The sequence below is a fragment of the Phaseolus vulgaris genome, chromosome 8 (assembly GCF_051622355.1).
Source record: "Phaseolus vulgaris cultivar YP4 chromosome 8, ASM5162235v1, whole genome shotgun sequence".
In the NCBI taxonomy this organism is placed as follows: Eukaryota; Viridiplantae; Streptophyta; class Magnoliopsida; order Fabales; family Fabaceae; genus Phaseolus; species Phaseolus vulgaris.
The window spans coordinates 8480991-8500601 of record NC_143505.1 but is presented as its reverse complement, the minus strand read 5'-3'; the positions used below and the strand labels follow the sequence as shown (position 1 = coordinate 8500601).

At 30.7% G+C, this 19611-nt stretch overlaps 1 protein-coding gene across 4 annotated transcripts; it reads right to left on the bottom strand.

Moving 5' to 3' along the window:
* Window positions 1-5702: 5702 nt before the first annotated feature.
* LOC137826482 (2-oxoglutarate (2OG) and Fe(II)-dependent oxygenase superfamily protein) lies at window positions 5703-17786 on the bottom strand. Of its 4 annotated transcripts, XR_016515195.1 has the most exons (5): window positions 16919-17677; window positions 15939-15987; window positions 15782-15855; window positions 15663-15703; window positions 5703-6200 (listed from the first exon to the last, which is right to left on the bottom strand). XR_016515195.1 is itself a non-coding variant. In XM_068632459.1 (4 exons), the coding sequence occupies exons 1-4, from the start codon at window positions 17353-17355 to the stop codon at window positions 5964-5966; spliced, it is 921 nt and encodes a 306-aa protein (XP_068488560.1). In that variant the 5' UTR covers window positions 17356-17696; the 3' UTR covers window positions 5703-5963. The 4 variants fall into 4 exon arrangements, 3 of the variants coding, with proteins under 3 accessions (XP_068488560.1, XP_068488559.1, XP_090150695.1); XM_068632459.1 differs by having other exon boundaries at window positions 15782-15987; window positions 16919-17696; XM_068632458.2 differs by having other exon boundaries at window positions 15663-15987; window positions 16919-17786.
* Between the last annotated feature and the right edge of the window lie 1825 nt (window positions 17787-19611).

The following is a 19611-nucleotide window of genomic DNA, read 5'->3' as shown; positions in this document are numbered from 1 at the left end:
TCTATCATATATAAATATAAAAAATAATATCTATAGTTGGTCCCTCCCTGGGAAGTCTCTGGTACTATCCTGTGTGGGCCTGGTTCTTTTCATTGCACGCTTCGCAGTTCACACTTCTAGGAATTGCCCACATAACGCATCAAGACAGAAATGGCCACAAATTTCAGAATTTTCTTTTCTCTCTCTTTTTATAACAAATCTAGATGACTGTGATTTCAGGATTCCCTAAGGTCCAACTCATCATTCATCTTCTACAAACGTTTATCAAAACTTTTGGACATTATTCATTCAAATTTTAGTGTTTTGCTCTTTTCAGAATAATACTTCTTTTAGTTTTTCATTATTGTTTCCAAATAGTTTGTTTTTTTTAACTATTTTTCCAATAATATTCTTCCTTATAATTAAGAGTAATAGAGACATTACATTAAAAGAAATACAAAAACTAGTTAAAAATTGAACACAGTTTTATCTGAACTTATGCAACAGCCTTAAAAACTATTACTTGAGAATGAAGGAAGTAAGATATTTTGTTAAATATAGTCACAGAGTATCTTAAAAGCCAAAATTTGAGTCCCATAACATAATTTTCATGGACTTTAAGTTTAGGGCTTCGGTAAATAAAGAGTGAAGGTAGCTACAATTTTTATTAAGCATGTTTTTTTATCGACAATAATTAATAAATTTAAAATGTGAATCATTTCAGGTGGTTCAATCTTAAAAAAAAAAAACAATAATCAGAGATTTTTATTAAAGCTAGTATAACAAATTTTACAATCTCAAATATAAAATTAAAAACATTATTTAAAAATAAAAAAAATTCAAATGAAAAAATTATTAAAAAATTTGAGTAAGATTATCTCCATATTAAGAGACCTGAATGAGGTTTTAATTTAAGTTCTCTAAATTCCACTGTACGGTATCACTTCTTATGAAAATTTTGTAATTTCTTACTCTAATTTAAGGATATTATAATATAAAATATATTTTTTAAAATTTTTATGACCAAAAATGTCATTTAAAGTTTTGAAGCTTATTTTTATGTATAAGAGTATACTAGAATGAGGAGTTCTTATAAAACTCAAATTTTACTCTTATAACCCAATGTATGTATATACTTTATTTAAATAAGCTTTTCAAGAGGCAAAATATATGAGATTCTAAAAGCATCTATATTGCATGAGTCATACACTATATGACAAGATTAAGATTTAGATTTTATAAAAATGGATTTGTTTATACAAGCTAAAACTGATTTGGTTATAAATAAAAATAAAATTTTAATAAATTAATTATAATGTATAAAAATATAGTTTTATTTTTACTAAAAAAATTGGAGAAATCTTCAATTATATATTAAGTAAGAATTTTGAAATATAATGACTTCTGACTATTTGGATGAGGCATAACTATATACGTTACTTGAAAAGTCACAATTCCGTACATAATTAAAGAGCCCCGTAATTCAGTTCACACGCGAGAAGGAATTGGTTTATATCAGTATAAAATACACTTATTTGTTATATTTTCAATATCTTTATATAACATGACGTTTTAAACTATTCAATACTTGAATTATAATTATGTTATGTACATTAATCATTCAAAGAAAAATAATAATAATTATCATTGTATATATTTCAAAAATAATATATATATATGGAAAAATGCATGCAAAAATAACATATAATCACAAATTAACTGAAAAAATAAATAATAAATGATTTAATATAGTTCGGTCGCTAACTGCAACCTACTCTCACACGGACAACAATTATTAGGTTTTGATTTTTATTCTGTGCACATCAATTACAAGTATAATGATATCTTTAAATAGAAATTATAAAGAAAACACAATGATTAAGCACATTTAGTAAATATGGTGTCTAGTAAACATGGTGTCTAATCTGTACAATTTAGATTGAAAGATAATATATATTTGTTATATATATAAATAGGAAATTATTGATTTATATTTATTTATTTATTATTATTTTTATAAGTGTTTGAGAAAAGCAGTTTCTTATTTTTGAGTTTGGCAGTGTTATGTACTCTTGTTTGAGTATGAAATTTATACTTTGCTGAAATGAGTAACCAAGGTGAGTACCTTTGCCTTCTGTCAATGTCATCTCCAGCTCACAACATGCCTGCAACCCACCCTACTCTTTTTCTTCATCCCTATATTTTTTTCAAATTTTTTGTTTCAACCAATAATATATATCTCGGGTTAAAATATAATTTTGGGTATCTTTTCCACTTTTTATTTTATTTTAATATTTTCAAATTTATAAAGTTTTGTCCATTGACATTTATCAACTTACCCAAACAAATTAGAGATGACACATCATATAAACATTTATCATATAGGCTAATGATAGATTGATATTCTTAATCAATATCTACATTTACTTGATAATTAAATATATTATTATTTTTCTTAAAAAATTATATTATGTATTATTAAAAATATAATATTTTATTATTAAAAGAATTAATAAAATAATAATATATTTAGTTGTAAAGTGAATATGATGTTATCTAAAGATATCAAACTATCCTTATTCATCATAATGTGTGGATGTCATAAGGGTTTCAACCTATCCCTGTTCATCATATAACACAATTGACATAATGTAAAAAAAATTATCGAAGATTGTTTTGTTGTATTAAAAGTACTTTAATAATTAAAATGAATTTTTTTATAAATTTTGAAAAAAAAAATGAATATATAACTCAACTATGTACTAACAATGTTAGATTATGTTGATATATTTCATTTTCTATTGATGTGCATTAAACATGCATGGCAATCAAGATTTTGGGTATCTCTTCTGAATTCTAAAAAATAGTTTCTACTTTTTAAACTAAAAAAACTACTCATTTAATAATATTAGTGTATCTTAATTATTTCGATATTATATTATATTATTTTCATATTATATCACACTCCATTATTTTTATTTTCTTAATGTTAGTTTTAAATTTTTTATAAAAAATTCAGAAATAAAAAATAGAATCAAACAACACGTCCTTCTTATAAAAGAAAAGTAACCCAAAAGGGCTATTAACTAAATCCAAAATCACGTGAACATGCAAGAACATTTACATATCTACCTAATATTCTTTGATTCTTTAGTTCTCATATGCATCTATATAATACAAGGACACCCTAATAGTGAAATTGGATCATAATATTGGAGTTTTATTTCAACTAGGACTCTTCATTCATTCATTTTTTCTTTCTGATGTGATGTTTTTGCCGAAATATCATCATCGATTAAGCCATTTTCAAAGACGTTGCTACCATAATCTCATAGGACGATATGGTGTGATTTTCTTGATTTTCCCCAAAATTATAAGGTTCTAAAAAATTGTTTCTCATGGGGCTTTCTACTATGACATTGTAACCACCAAATTTTATTTTAATTTTCTCCCCAAAAGAAAATTTAGATTGCGTTATTATGTTAGAAGAATTTCCCAAGTTAATTAAACAATTAGCATGTAGGGTTTTTCGATTAAATTTTCCATAAAATGCATTACAAATTATAGCAAAGTATATTAGAAATGTAAGGTCGATAGGCCTAGTTCTTCCTTTTGCTTATTTCTTCAGATATTTTTTGATTTCATTTTCTACATATTCTCCTTCTATATTTTCTTTTTTATTTTGAAATTATTTTTTATTCCTTTTCAAATAAATTTGATCAATTAGAAGGTGAGATAATCTTATTACAATTCAATTTAAAGTAAGTTAATTTTTTTCTAACATCCCTCTATTATTAATTTTGTGAATCTATCTATTAATATTCACATTTTTAACTGCTCATCAGTTGAGAAATGTTTTTATTTGTATTTTGGTTGATTTAGTGATGCTTAGTCTAGAAGTTTTGGTATATTCTTAATTCTCTTTTACTTATTACTTGGATACAAGTAATACCAAGAGAGAAGAGAAACTCCTTTAAATTATAAATAATTTTCATTCAAAATGATGAAGGGTTATTGTTGATGAAAATTTTGAAATTGTGTCTTGTCATGTATGGATTTGAACTAATTGTATTGTATTTTTCAATTGAACTTTGAACTTGATAATCGATTGGAATAACCAAAATGAGTTATGCTTGTTAAAATAGATAAATGTTGTAACAAGTTCTTGTACTCATATTTTTTTTAAAGCTGAGAGAGACAAAATGAGTGGACTTGAGAATAAGATTTTTGTTATGTAAGGGTAAAAGAGAATAAGAATGCCAATTTTCATTCAGTTATTTTTTTTTAACTCTTCTCTCTAGTTTCTTTTTTTTTTTGACTTCTTTCTGCATTTTGGTTTTCTTCTTCAATGCAGTTTAAATTATTTGAATTACCAGGTTCTGTTTTTTTTATCAGCTTATGATGTTTAAATTTTCATTTGTTCATTTTTTTCTAGTTAATTGCTTTGTTCTTTTTATTTTGATTTTCTTCATGATTCTATTGCAGTAGTAATTCTCACCATTTTGAGTTTTTTTTTCTTACCAACAATAAATATATAAATTAAATAGAATATTTTAGGAGTATTCTAATCTTTATACTGAAACTTTAAGCTCGCAGAATTTTGAAATATCACAAGTCTAATTCATCCGTATAATTTAATTATGATTTGAATGCTTAATTCAAATAGAAGATTGATTTAGTTATTGTTAATGCTTAATGTATTTTCTCTAAATCAAACTTGACAAAAATAAAAATAATTCTTCGAATAGTTTTGCAAAATAAATCAACCCCATGTAAAATTCTTAATTTGATTTTGTTTACTTGTGTTGATGATTGAGAAATAATCTTAGTTGCATCCCTATTCAATAGCTAAAATTTGGCATGCTAAACACCTGTCACTTCTCCTTTAGATACGTGGTCTATTTTTTCTCTAACCTGTGAACCTAGTCTACTTCTCTACCAATATTTCTTATAATTACTGTCCTGCCCTTGCATTTTTTATTTCATGAACCTGAGTTGTTCAGAACCACACTTATTCACAAAATTATCACACAATGGTAAAAGTAATTATGATAGGAATTATTATGAGAAACACTCTCATGTCCAAAAATGAGAAAGATTGATGACAAATACAAATGCTACCAATCAGAGTTTAGGATTGATCTATAAACAAACAGTTCAAATAAAATGTCGAAATAAGCTGAATGAGTAATTAAAATGTCATCGTGATAATGTGTGCTTTTAACTTCTATACGGATCAAAGAATCAGAGTTCAAGAGTTTTACTTCATTTACATATAAATGAATAATTATTATAGAGCAAATAATATGGTGTTTTTAATTATTAGTCTTCCAAATAAAAGAAAGAGTAGTTCAACATTTCTCACTTTCTTTTGCCATTGTAATTAAATTTCATTGAAGAAAAACATCAAACATAACATTATGGCCTCTATTCTTCATAATAAACATTCTCCATGAATTTTATTTCCTTCAAAACTAGTATAACACAAATAAGATTATAATAAACACTCAACTAATAAAGTTCCTTTTTACAATTCACTAAACATGAATTCGTAGTGTTTTCTTTGTGTTTAGTTTCTGAAACCTGGATTGGATCAACAGGTCTGGTCCAGACATCCCTTCCAAGAACAATTCTTGGGTTGTAGCTTAATTTTATGAATGGAAAATTTGTTCATCATCATTTTATGAAACAACGTAATAATAATACAACTATGGTTGATCAAATTAAATAGCCAATCTACAAATATTTTATTACTGTGTTTCTTTTACACTATTGAATTGAATATGCAACATCGTGTCAAGATGCTGTATCTGGTCTTTTATCCAAAACCCATGATTTTTACAACCAAGCTGTACATCAAAAATGACTTATAAATAAATTACAGAAGAAGAAAAAAAATTTGTGTATATGGGTAATAACTACATCATGACCACGCAACAGGCATCCAAAAAAATAAATAAAAACGGTGCAACCATGTTTGAGGATCAAGAAAAAACAAAGTATAAAAATTTGTATAAAAATATAAGACAAAATACAAAAAGAACTTGATCAGCCAAGGATATTATCTTGTCACAATCTTCAGAATTATTTAAACAGTGAGTTGGATTATTTGAAGGGGCCGAACACACAAGCTCTATGGAGAAAGAAGCAGGGCTACTCTGTAAACTCGGCATAAAGATCATTTCCCCAGGAACACATTTGAATACACCATTGCTCCACTCCTACATTCCAAAATATGATGAAACCAAACTACACAAAATCTAAAAATGAATAAAAAAATCTATACTCTTTTATAAATAAAAGATATATTAATAATTAAAATAATTACATAGTTATTTTTTGCGTTGGATTTTTTGCCACCACAATAATCACACCCACACTGAAAAACTATGGTTACTGCACTAATATGAAATCAATTTTGGATTCTAACCCATTATAATAAGGTTTTCACTTTTACGCAAATGACAATGTTACAGTGTTTATGCATGCAGAAAAACACAATCTATGCATGCATGCTGCAGAAGAAGTAAAAAACGTAAAGCTGATAAAAAAAGAGAGTAAAAAACGTAAAGCTGATAAAAAAAGAGAGTAAAAAACGTAAAAACAAAAAGAAAAGAAAAGAAATAAATAAAAAGAATTGTATTATACTTTTTCACTAATAGAAAAAGGAACTAATCATCTTATAAAAAGTTGAAATTGTAAAAGAAAGATATAAAGCAGATAACAAACTAACTTAAAGCTCAACAGAAAATTACGAAAATTCAATCGGGCGCAGAAAAGGTGTAAAATGGCGGCTATTTTAGCTGTAAAACGACGACTTTCTAGTCGCGGTTGTTCAGTGTGTAGTATTTTCTTCTCAAGAAAAGAAGACGACTATTTAGCCGTTGTGTTACATTCAAACAATGAAGACGGCTATGGTAAAAGACACCGTTTTTTTTCCTTCAATTAATAACTTTTAAAAAAATTACAGTTATTCATGTTTTGAATGAGAAAAAACATGGTGTCCTAATCTCAGCACACATGGTGCCCTAATCTTAACAATGATGGTGGTGAAGAGCAGCGATGGCGGTGAACGACAGCGGTTGGCTCACGGCAGCAACGACGACGACTAGCAGAGGCGAAGAACCAACGGAGGCACAAAAAACAACCAATGAAGACAACGGTGGTGGAAGGCAATGAAAACCTTCACCAACAATGGAGGACAAAAATGAATAAGAGAAACAAAAAAAGAAACAAATAAGCAATGGTGAGTGAATGAAAGAAAGAGCAGAGAGAGCATGAGGCAAAGAAGGAAGACAAAGCGCGAGAAGACAAAGAAAATAGGAAAGCATAAGTGGCGCGCTACGTATTAGGGTAATAAAATGAGTCTAAAACAACGCTTTAACTCATAACCACCATTTTAGACTCACTTTAATTTAAAAAATGCCACTGCGTTTTGATGGATAGTGTTGTCAATTGTGAATGTATTGTTGTAAATGGGTCTTTTTGCACTAGTGAGTCTTCCTTAAACTCTATTGTAGATATCCATCTTTCCAAGTTTGGAAACATCGAAATTGAAATTTCCATACTCAAGGGGCTTGGTGAAAACATCAACAACTTGATGAGCAAAAGTAATGAGAAACAACTAAAAGAGTTTGTCTTGAAACTTTTCACAAATGATGTGAGAATCTATCTCCATGTGTTTGGTTCATTCGTGGAACCTGGGATTGAAAGTGATTTGCCTTGTGGATTGATTATCACCATATGCAACTGTTGGTAATTGAGTTTTATCTTGAAGTTATCTAACAAATATTTTAGCCAATGAATCTCTCAGGTAATAACAATAGAGTGCATGATATTTTGTTTCAGATGATGATCAAGAAATAATTGATTGTTTCTTTGTGTTTTCAGCATTTTAAAGATGACCTAAGAAACACACATTAGCCAGTCGTGGAACGTCTTCTTTATGGACATATGACCCATTCAGAATCAGTAAAGCCTTTGAGTTGCAAACTATAATCACTTTGGAAGAACAAACCTTGTCCGAGAGTACTTTTGATATACTGTAAAATTCGATGTGCAACATTATAATGATTCAAAGTGGGAGCACACAAAAATTGGCTCAAGAACTGCACTGCATAACTTATATATGGTCTTGTGTTAGTAAGATAACAACCTTCATATAAGTCGCTGAAAAGAAGAAACATCTTGTGAAGGAACTCCTTTTTCAAACATATTCTTGGTATCTTTAATCATAGGAGTGGAGCAAGGTTTTATAGTATGAAGCCTAGTATTAGTAAGAACATTGAGAGCATACTTCCTCTAAGAAATATGTATGCCTTTGCTATATCTAACAATCTTGAGGTCAAGGAAATATTTCAGGTCACCTAAATCTTGCACCTTGAATGTCTTATCTAAATATTGAGTAACTTGTTTGATATCAAAAATAGAATTTCTTACAAAGATGATATCACAAACTCATAACGATAATCTTTTAGAAATTTGGTGCTCTTTTGTTCCTAATAGATCTTCTAATACTTTCTCCATTTTCTTCAGGTTGATTATGAGAATACTCATCTTTGATATTATCATTGATATTTATTGGTTCAAGAAGATAATTGAAGTTATCAACATGTTGATTATTCTTCATATTGGAGTCACAACTCTTAATGTAAAGAAGCACATGTTCATAAAAATTCAGGTCTCTAGAAAAAAATCATTCTCTATTTCTAATGTCAAGAACAATATAACCTTTTGTGCCAACTTAGTATCCAAGAAGCACACACTTTCTAGCTCTTGGATCTAATTTAAACATATTTCTCTGTATATTAGAGGAAAAACATAATGACCAAAATCTCCTAAACCATGCAAATTAGGAAGTTTTTTATAAACTAATTCATAAGGTATCCTTTTTCTGAAACATTAGAGGGAACTCAATTGATCAGATATACTACATGAACCACATCATAAGACCACAAAACAAGAGGAATTTTAGATTGAAACAATAGGATATGAGTGACGTTTTGTGCTTATGTTTACTCTCCATAATATAATTTTGTTGAGGATTTTCTATACATTTGGTTTGATATATAGTACCAAGACTATCATAAAGGCTTGTAAATGAAAATTCACTTCCATTATTAGATAGTATAGTTTTAATTCTAATATTGAATTGATTATGTATAGTTTTAATTCCTGCATGGAAAATCAGTTAACGTAAAATGTAAATGTCGTGAGAAGGTTTTAACGGGATGTATTTACTGACTAAAACATCATTTTGCATGTATATTTCAAAGGACGTTGGAGCATGTATTATCGTTCTTGAAGAGGTTAAAAAAATTAATGATGGGTATTGCTTTTGTGCTGCAGAAAAATTAATCAAGAAATCCATGTTCAAAGAAGAGTCTAATAGTAGTGTGGGTGATTACAGAAATTTAAGAAAAAGACCAACTCAAGAAGAGAGTGGGGGTGAGTCATCAAGTATTTTCAAGAGAAGGGGAACTCAAACTACTATCAATTTCATCTTTAAGAAAAGTGAGAGGGAAGATACATGTTAAGAAATTGCTTTATTTTTCTACAACAATGTTATTCCATTTAATGTAGCAAAGAGTGAAGAGTTTAGTAAAATGATTGACATGGTTGCCAAACATGGTCCCAAATTTAAGCCACCATCATACAAGGAAATCAAGGTGAAATATTTGAAGCAAAATGTTTAAAAGACCAATCTGATATTGGAAGAACATAAATTATTTTGGAAAAAAAATGGTTGCACAATAATGACAAATGGATTGATTGATAGGAGGAGAAGAACCATGCTTAATTTTCTTGTAAATAGTCTAAAGGAGACTATTTTTTAGAAGTCGATTGATGCTTTTGACATATCTAAGACAACCGACAAAATTTTCAAGATGATGGATGATGTTGTTGAAAAGGTTGGGGAAGATAATGCAGCAAATTAAAAAGCAATTGAAGATCTCTTAATGCAAAGGAGAAAAAAATTATATTGGAGATCATGCACAACACATTGCATTGATTTAATGTTGGAAGATTTTGATAAGAAAATACCACTCCATCAGAAGACCATATCCAATGGTAAGAAAATTAAAGCCTACATATATTCAAGAACTAGTCTTATTTGCTTGTTGAACAAACATACTGAAAGGATAAATTTGATAAGACCAACTAATACTCATTTTGCCACTTATTATTTAACTTTGGGATGTTTGAACGAGAATAAAAGATCACTTATTAGGATGTTTACATCCAAGGAGTGGCAATCTAGTCACTTTGTAAAGACTGATGGAAGGCTTGTTGAAAATTTGGTATTGGATAAGGGATTATGGATAAATATTTTGAATTGTATGAGGTGTTCTTCCCCTAAGGTGTTTTGCATGGTGGATTCAGATAAAAAATTAGCCATGAGATTTATTTATGAAGAAACATACTTTGCTAAAGAGAAGATACAAAGTCTCTTCAATGGAGTTAGTAAAAGGTAAGTAACTAATTACCTTTCACTTTTATTTCATTTATAATCTTTTTTAGAAATACATACTTTTTTTTCTAGATTAATTTATTTACTTTTATCTTACTTAGTTACACCCTCTTTGGGAAATCGTTGATCAAAGATGGGACAACCAATATCATAGGTCATTGCATGTTGTAGGCTATTATCTTAATCTCATGTTTCATTATCATCCGAAATTTAAAGCTAATTATAAGGTGAAACGGGGAATGTATGATTATTTAGAAAGGATGGGAGGAGACATTGATGAGATAAGTAAGATTGATGCCCAGATTGAGAGTTTCAAGAGAAAATCTGGATTTTTTGGTAGTCAAATGGCTCAATGTGCACTCAAAATGAAAACTCCATCACATTGGTGGGAATGATATGGTGATGAACATTCGGAACTGCAAAGATTTGCAATTAGAGTATTGAGTTTGACTCGTAGTTCATCCGGGTGTGAGCACAATTGGAGTGCATTTGAAAGGGTAAGCATTTAAATTTATGAGTTCATTTTATAATTATAGAGGTTGATATGATGTTATAATTAATTTTATAATTATTTAGGTCCAAACCAAAAAAAGAAATTGTTTACACCAGAAGACCAAGAATGATGTAGTCTTTGTGATGACTAATTCAAGATTGATGAAGAAGAAGGATGTTAGGAAAACAAAAGACTACAACATTGATGATATTGCATCTGATGATGAATGGACTGTGGAAGATAATGAAGCAAATGATATTGAACCTATGGATGATTTGGTTGAAGTTGGAGAAGTTAAACCTATGGATGATTTGGAGGTTCCTCCAATTGCTGAGGATAACATTAATGAAAATGAAGATCTTGTAGAAGAGGATGATGATTATCCTTCCATTAATAAGAAGGATTTCCATGGATGGTTTAATTGTATTAAATATTTGTTAACTTGTTTTTTGTATGAATAATTTATTATTTATGAACCTGTTTCCAGTCGTGTTATGTTTGAATATTATTTTTCATATGTTAGTAACTCTTACAAGTTGAGTTACGATCTTTTATCTCCTTTATGATCCTCTTACAAGTTACGAGTTTGACAACATTGAGTCTGATCTAAAATATGAGTGTGAGAGAAATAGTTGTGAGTGTGTGATAATAATATCGTGAGTGTGAGAGAAATAGTTGTAAGTGTGTGCCAACATCAGTATTATTCCCATGAGAAAGAGAACAAAAGTGGCAGATTCCAGTACCAGCAAATATGTTCAACCCTTTCTATGTTTGATGGACATTATGATCATTTGGCAGAGTTAATGGAGAATTTAATTTTCTATGCTCTAAGGAGTATTGGCAGTTGGAGGAACATGGGATTTCAGTAGTAGCAGATAAACCCACTACATTAGAAGCCGAACTCAAATTGATGGAAGAATAACTACTAAAGGACCTGAAGATAAAAGAATTATCTTTATCAAGCCACTGATCGAGTTTTCTTAAAATCTATTGATACTAGTAATGTGATCAAGGATGTCAAACAAATGTTTAAACTATTAGATTCTGTAGTAGAAGAAATTGGGGAGAATAATGTTGTGCAAGTTGTGACTGATGGTGCTTCTAATTTTGTGGCAACAAGAAGAATGTTAAAGGAGAAGAGAATAACATTATTTTGGTATCCTTGTGCAACTCATTACCTTGATTTAATTCTTGAAGACATTGGTCAGCTTCTAGTATTTTATAATACCATTGCAAATGCCAAAAAGATCACAACTTTCATTTATAGGCACACATGAGTCTTAAACTTATATAGAAAGTATTTCAAAGGAAAAGAATTCGCTCGACCAGCAACCACGATATTTGCAACTACTTTTCTTACCCTAAAATCCATAGCACAAAAGAAAATGTTCTTCGTGCTATGTTTGTTTCACAAGAATGGACAACAATTAATCATGCTAGTAAAAATAAAGGTAAACAAATGGTGAACATTGGTTTAAGTGATGATAGATTCTGGAAATCCATCCAATATTATTTGAAGTGTGTAACTCCACTTGTGAAATTATTAAGGCTTATAGATGGAAATGCAAAACATGTTATGCCATATATATATGAAGCTATGGATAGAGCTAAATAACAAATAACCTCAAATTTCAAGAATCAAACTCTCGATACAAAAAGATGTGAAAAATAATTGATGCTCATTGAAATTTGCAATTACATAGGTCTCTTCATGTTGTTGCTTACTACCTTAATCCTAAGTAAGTAATTACCTTATTCATTATTGCAAATTAATAATGTTTTTTATTTAAATAAAAAAAATATTTTTATCAAATTTCATTATGACAAAAAATTTCAATGCGGATAGTGAATTATATGAGACCATTAAAAAAATCATCCCAGATTGAAGGATTAAATTTCAACTTGATCAACAATTTAACCAATTAAAAAAACATAAGGATTGTTTGGAAGAAGCATGACCATAGATACCAGGGATAAGAAGCATCCTGTAAAGCATTTAATTAATCCTAATAGTTTCATTAAAAGCATAACAGTTTGGATCACGATTTATTAATGTTAGATTTTTGTTCGAAATTGTAGCTCTTTGATGGAAAGTTATAGTGGAGAGAGTAAAAAGCTACACAATCTAGCAATAAGAGCTTTAAGTATGACTTGTAGTGCTACTGAGTATGAAAGAAATTAGAACAACAAAGATTAAATGTTCTTGTCTTTGTTAATTGTAACCTTCAATTTGAGATGAGACAAAAGGTTGGGGAGGAGAAAGGGGATACTTATGATCCTATATGTTTATGTGATATGGAATCAAATGATGAGTGGATTATTGAAAAGGAAGATCCTTACCTACCAAATGATGTTTCATGCATGGATATACATGAATCGTTTACTCTTGAAGAGGATGCTCCAAGCAACAAAAGGAAGAGAGAGATTTGTTTAAATTATGAAACCTTTACAATTAATTAAATTAATCATAAATGTTATAATACTTTTAAGAAGTTTTTGTTTCTTTAGTAGGTCCAAGACATTTAACTACTAAGGTTGATAAAAAGAGAAAATCTACCATAACTGCAAATGATAATGAAATTGAAGATATGGTTGAAGATGTGAAGGAAAATTATGAAAATGAGTTGTAAGAGAATGTTATTTTTGAGAAAGAAGATGATCTAAGTGACATTAATCTCACAGATGATGAATGAAAGCATAAGATTAAGATGTGGGATTTAAATATAGAAAGTATTTTACATTTTGTGGATTGAGCATTTTGACTTTATATTTTGATTTTATGGATTGAACATTTATTCATGTCACTTATTCTTATTTAAAAATATATCATATTTTAGTTATTATGTATCTTACGATTCATAATAAGATTTAATTCACGATTAAAAAAATCGAAAAACAAGTCAAGATTCGAATCTCGATTCTATAACCATGTTTGGTACAACAAGATATAGGCTTACTTTGTTTGTAATGACTTTGATAGATGTTTTTGTGAACACACATGGTTTACAAAATCAGATGAGGGAGGAAATATTTTAATTGATTTTTTATATGGATAATTTAATATATTCGGGAAATGATTGGAGTATGTGTGATGAGTTTAAAAGATCTATGATGTAAAAATTTGATATGACCAATTTAGGAAGAATGAAATATTTTTTTGGAGTTGAAATTATGCAGAGTTCAAATGGAATTTTTATATGTTAGAGGAAATATGCTCATGAAGTGCCATCACGATTTGGTACGGAGAACTGTAATGCAGTTAAAAATCCAATTGTTCCAGACACAAGACTATCAAAGGATGATGTAGGAATCAAAGTTGATGCAACTATGTTCAAGCCAATAGTTGGTAGCTTAATGTATTCTCCTGCAACCCTACCAAATTTAATGTATGAAGTAAGCTTAATCAACAAATTTATGTCTAGTGCTACTTAATCTCATTAGTTTGTAGCTAAACAGATATTAAGATACTAAGGAACAACTGAATTTGACATCTACTACAAGAAAAGGGAAAACACAAATGTTGTAGCATACACTAATAGGGACTTTGTTGGAGATATAGATGATCGAAAAAACACTTATGGATTTGTGTTTTTTCTTGGTTTTAGAGCAATTTCATGGTCCTCAAATAAACACTAGTAGTATCATTATCCACCACCAAAGCTGAGTATATAGATGTTACCTCATGTGCAAGTCAATGTATTTGAATTCAAAAGAGTGTTGGAGAAACTGGGTTTTAAAGAACATAAGAACACACAGATTTTGTGACAACAATTCCACTATACAACTATCAAAGAATCCATTGTTGTCATGGGAGGAGCAAACACATTGACATTAAATTTCATTTCTTAAGATACTTAGTAAAAGATGAAATTATCAAGTTAAACTACTATAGTTCACAGAGTCAAGTTGTTGATGTCATGACCAAGCTCCTAAAAATTTCGCAATGGGCATAATTGAAGTATTAGAATTAAACTAAATGCACTTGCATCTAGATCTAGTTTAAGGGAGAGAATTAATTATTATTTTAAATTTATTCAAATAAGTAAAGTTGTTTTATGTTTCAAACAAGAGGATCTTAATTGTTTTGTTTTGAGATTGTCCACTAGATAGCCTAAATTGCATTTTAAATTTAATATAACTGTAGTTATCTTATGTTTGTCAACCCGTGCAGCCAATACAAGTATAACCTAACTTGCACGAGATATTCAACAACTAAAACTACTTGTAGTCTTAAGGGGACGACATCACCAAAAAAAAGTTAACCGTACTGAACAAGCGAGTCATCGGTTGGGGAAAGGAAAATGAGCTAATAGAAAATAGCCATTGCATTGCAGGTAATATAGTATCTGAATCTCATCCAGTATAAGGATTTAATTTTCATGGTTATATCACTATCAATTGTATCATGAACGATCAAATCATTAAAAAAATACCATATATGAATTTTTATATTATGTCTTTAATAGATAATTACTTAGCAGTATAACAAACTTGACACTTACAAAAAAGATGAAATTGAAATAGGGTGGTGATACAGTAAGATACTTATACTCTACACATTAATAAATTATTATTTTAATTATATTTATTTTATATTTTAATTAAAAATAATATTATATTATTATAATTAGCTGTCAGATGTGTGTGGTTTTACTATGCCGGTGTAAAAGTACACTTTTCCATTGAAATATGATATTTACGAAAGAAAGATGAAATTACCTGTAGTTGTTTGCCAACAGTGACAACTATATTGTGTGGACCTGTGTCAAATGATAAGGGACCCCTTTCAGTTTGGATGTAAAATATACATTTTTCCATTGGAAGGTAGAAGCGCAAACCATGATCACAATATCTGTCTTTTCTCTTAACCGAACTGTCTTCTTTTTGTTTGGGAACATTATCGTGCGGATACCTGCACAAGCAAATCACAGACTCTATATCTTGAATCCGCTCCATAAACTCAATAGATGTGTTGTGCTGTAGAACCAAACTCACTTGCTCAACTACACTATCCAATCTTCTTGCAATATTCCCCATGTGAACCCTGCATCATATTCATCACATAAAACAACTTACTACCTTCAATAACTTCATTAGTCAAAAAATGGCAATGCCTTTTACCACTTTCCTCTATGTTTTACTTCCTAATTTAATAAATTAGGAAACACGTGTCTAACAAATCCTTCCATAAAATATTTTTTCACACCTTTCACGTTGATGATGGGCAGAAAATAAAGTAATATCACACTTCTTTTTTCTTTTCTAAAGTAATAACATATTTGATACAAATTAATTCTAGAGAGATAATAAATTATTTCACATAAATTCTCTTACGTACTAGTACAATTGAGTAATTAATTTTCCAGAAGAAGCTAAATCAGAAAAGAATAAATACTATCTCTAATTATTTCTTCTAAATAATCTGCATTGCCTTGTTTAAATTTTCATTCTAAATTGTGTGCAAAATAAATAGTTTGGTGGCCTAGTGGGATATTGAGTATTTTGTACAGGGACTTAGTTCAACACACATGATAATAAGAGAGTAAGCTCAGTAAACATACGTAAAAAAAATGATATGACATGAAAAAAAAACCTAAAACAAAGTATCAATTTTCATAATTGAGATACCGAACAATAAAGAGTTTTAAACTAGATCTCTGCGAAACAAATTATAGTTTATCCTTCTTTCATAGCCCCACATAATTAAAATTGATAGCAAGCATGTAAAAGTGGACGGTGGAACAATAACATTGAAGTATTTCCTTTGTGTTTTTCATTGTAAAATGTATAGTTGCATGCTAAAAGGTGGCGGTAAATTTATACGGTATATACGAATACATAGATCGTACGTGAAAAAAGTTCATTACAACCCAAACATTACGATACGAAACGAAACGAAACGAAACGAAATAATGGAGAATCAACCATAGCTGCAAACTAAAAAACAAAAGAAAACAAAGAGTGTTAATGAATACCAAAAGTTCCGATGTGCTTGGTCGCGGATAATATCGTGAGCGGTAAATTCCATTGAGCCTTTGCTAGAGCGAACGCAGGGAATCATTTCTCCGTCGGGTCCGTTAAGCTCAACGACGACGTTTCGCGATTTCTCGAAAACGCGCTCGGCTTCGTCCGCCATCGTTAGGAGCTCGCCGGAGGAGATCCCGTGGTAACGGATGCGGAACGCGCCGAACTCCCTGGCTGAACGCAGCATCAGATCGGCGGAGCCCAGCGACAGCGACCGGAGGTCGATCTCCGCAGGCGCCGGCGGGAGGTGCGGTAGCGTCAGCTCCGGCAGCTGAAGTGACTTCTCTAGGAAGTGGCTGAAGGTCTCGCTCGCGGCGGAGCGCATCCCTCTCCCAGTCGGGATCGGTGACGGCAGCGGTGCCGGAATCATGCTGTTGCAGCGCCGCATTGCGACCAGAACGGCGTCGTTCCGGAAACGTCACGTACCCGCGCGAATAAGATGAATCAGAATGAGATTCACCGATGAAAATCTTGGAAGCGAGAAAGATAATCGATGTCGTTTTTACGCCGCTGTGAGTGGTTTCAATGGATCTCCAATGAGAATTTGAAGAGTGATAAAATGTCGACGATGGAGAATAATCGCGATAACGACGTTGTTTGTTTATTCTTGTAGGCTTTTTTTGGATGAATCATGAATCAGAAAACGGTGGATGAGGAATTCAGAGAGAGAGAACGGGAACGAGACGACGTCGTTGGAGGAATGAAACGATGAAGAAGAATGATGCTGTCGGAACTTAGAAAGGAGCTTTTTTTTTCGAAGGCTGAATTTGGAACGAAAGGGACCCATGCTGGGTGCACTCCATTTTGCGTGGGGAGCACGACTTTCGAGTTACATGCTTCCCTGCAACGCAGGTCTATGGTGTATCATCGCAAGCCTATGATATCGCGCCACGTGTATACAGGGACTAAAGTTATAGCGGGTTTTCAGTGGAAGTGGCTATAGGAATGTAAAGTAAATAAATAAATAAAATAAAACAAAAAGGCTGCGGATGCAGTTTCGTGGCTGTTATTGGGGTAATGGGCCTCACTTTTTCTTGCTTTTGCGTTGGTTCCTTTAGTCTTGGGCCAGCCAGAAGCAAAGTCATATGCAGTCAGAAAATAGAATAATAATGTGAACAGAAAGATAAAAGGTAACCAATAATAAAATCTGCATGCATTTTTTTTACACGACATGACTTTTAATTATAAATCTGGTATTTTTTTCTCCACATTCTTCACATAACTCCACCAAAGTTACTCCTATGTAAAGATTAGTCGTTATTTTTTAGATATTTTATAATATCTCACAGGTAATTAAATAGGAGCCAATCAAGATTAGTCATAACCACATAAATGACCAATTAATTGTAACATAAACAATTAATAAAGCAAGATCAGATAGAAAAAGAGGTTTCATTAATATCGTTGATAGACCATCTCGCAAAAAAAAATGTTATGATTCAGAGAAAAAAAAAATAAATAAAAAAAAAATAAAATATATATATATATATATATATATATATATATATATTGATAAAATTATTCTGGGCCCAAAACTTTTTCTTTTTGGTACTCTTTTCCCTTTCATATTTTCTCCATCTTCTTCCTTTCTCACCACAAAGTTGTTCTTGAGGGTTCCATTTTATTTTGTTCTTGCTGTTTCTTCTCACGCACATTCTTTCTCGTTTTTCTCTTCATTACAATTCTTGTGTAATTTTGTGCAATCTTAAAGATTGCGGTTTATTGTGTTATGGTATCCGAGCTCTTCTTTTGAAGAGCTTTGTTGCGCGCTCTGGTTCTTGATTTCTTTCTTTTGTTAAATTCACTTGTTATGACTCTTCTATTCTTGTTTTTCTTTAGGGTTATGGCGGAAAAAGAAGTGGCGCAACCAACTCCTTCGGATTCTTTAAGAGAAGAAGCGGGAAGAGATTCATTAATGAATAACTATCTCTACCTTCATCCCAGCGAAAATCTAGCGGCTTCGCTCGTCTCACCAGTATTGGACTCAACAAACTATCACTCCTGGAGTAGGTCCGTCATCACCACCTTAATCGCGAAAAACAAAGTGGAGTTCGTCATGGGTACACATCCTTGCCCATCGAAGGACGATCGTACTTTCTCAGCTTGGATAAGGGGGAACAACATGGTAGCGTCATGGTTAGTCCATTTTGTTTCCCTTCCTATTAGACAAAGTATAATTTGGATGGATAAGGCTGTGGATGTTTGGAATGATTTTGAAAACGAGATTTTCCCAAGGGGACCTTTCTAAAATATCTCATTTACAAATGGAAGTTTTTTCTTTAAATCAGGGTGAATTGTCTGTCACAGATTATTTTACAAAACTTAGGATTATCTGGGATGAGTTAGATAATTTTAGACCAAATACCATCTGTGATTGTTCTTGCTCTGCATCTTTGACCATTAGTAAAAGAAGAACTGAGGATCAAGCTATGCAGTTTTTACGTGGGTTAAATGACCATTTTCATAATATTCGTTCACATGTTCTCCTTATGGAACCTATACCACCTATATCTAAGATTTTTTTTCTTGTTGTTCAACAAGAACGCCAAATGGCTAATAATGTTTTGGTTACCAATATTAACAATGCCAGCACTAATCGTAATATCTCTACAAGTTGTTCTTTTTGTGGAAAAATTGGTCACAC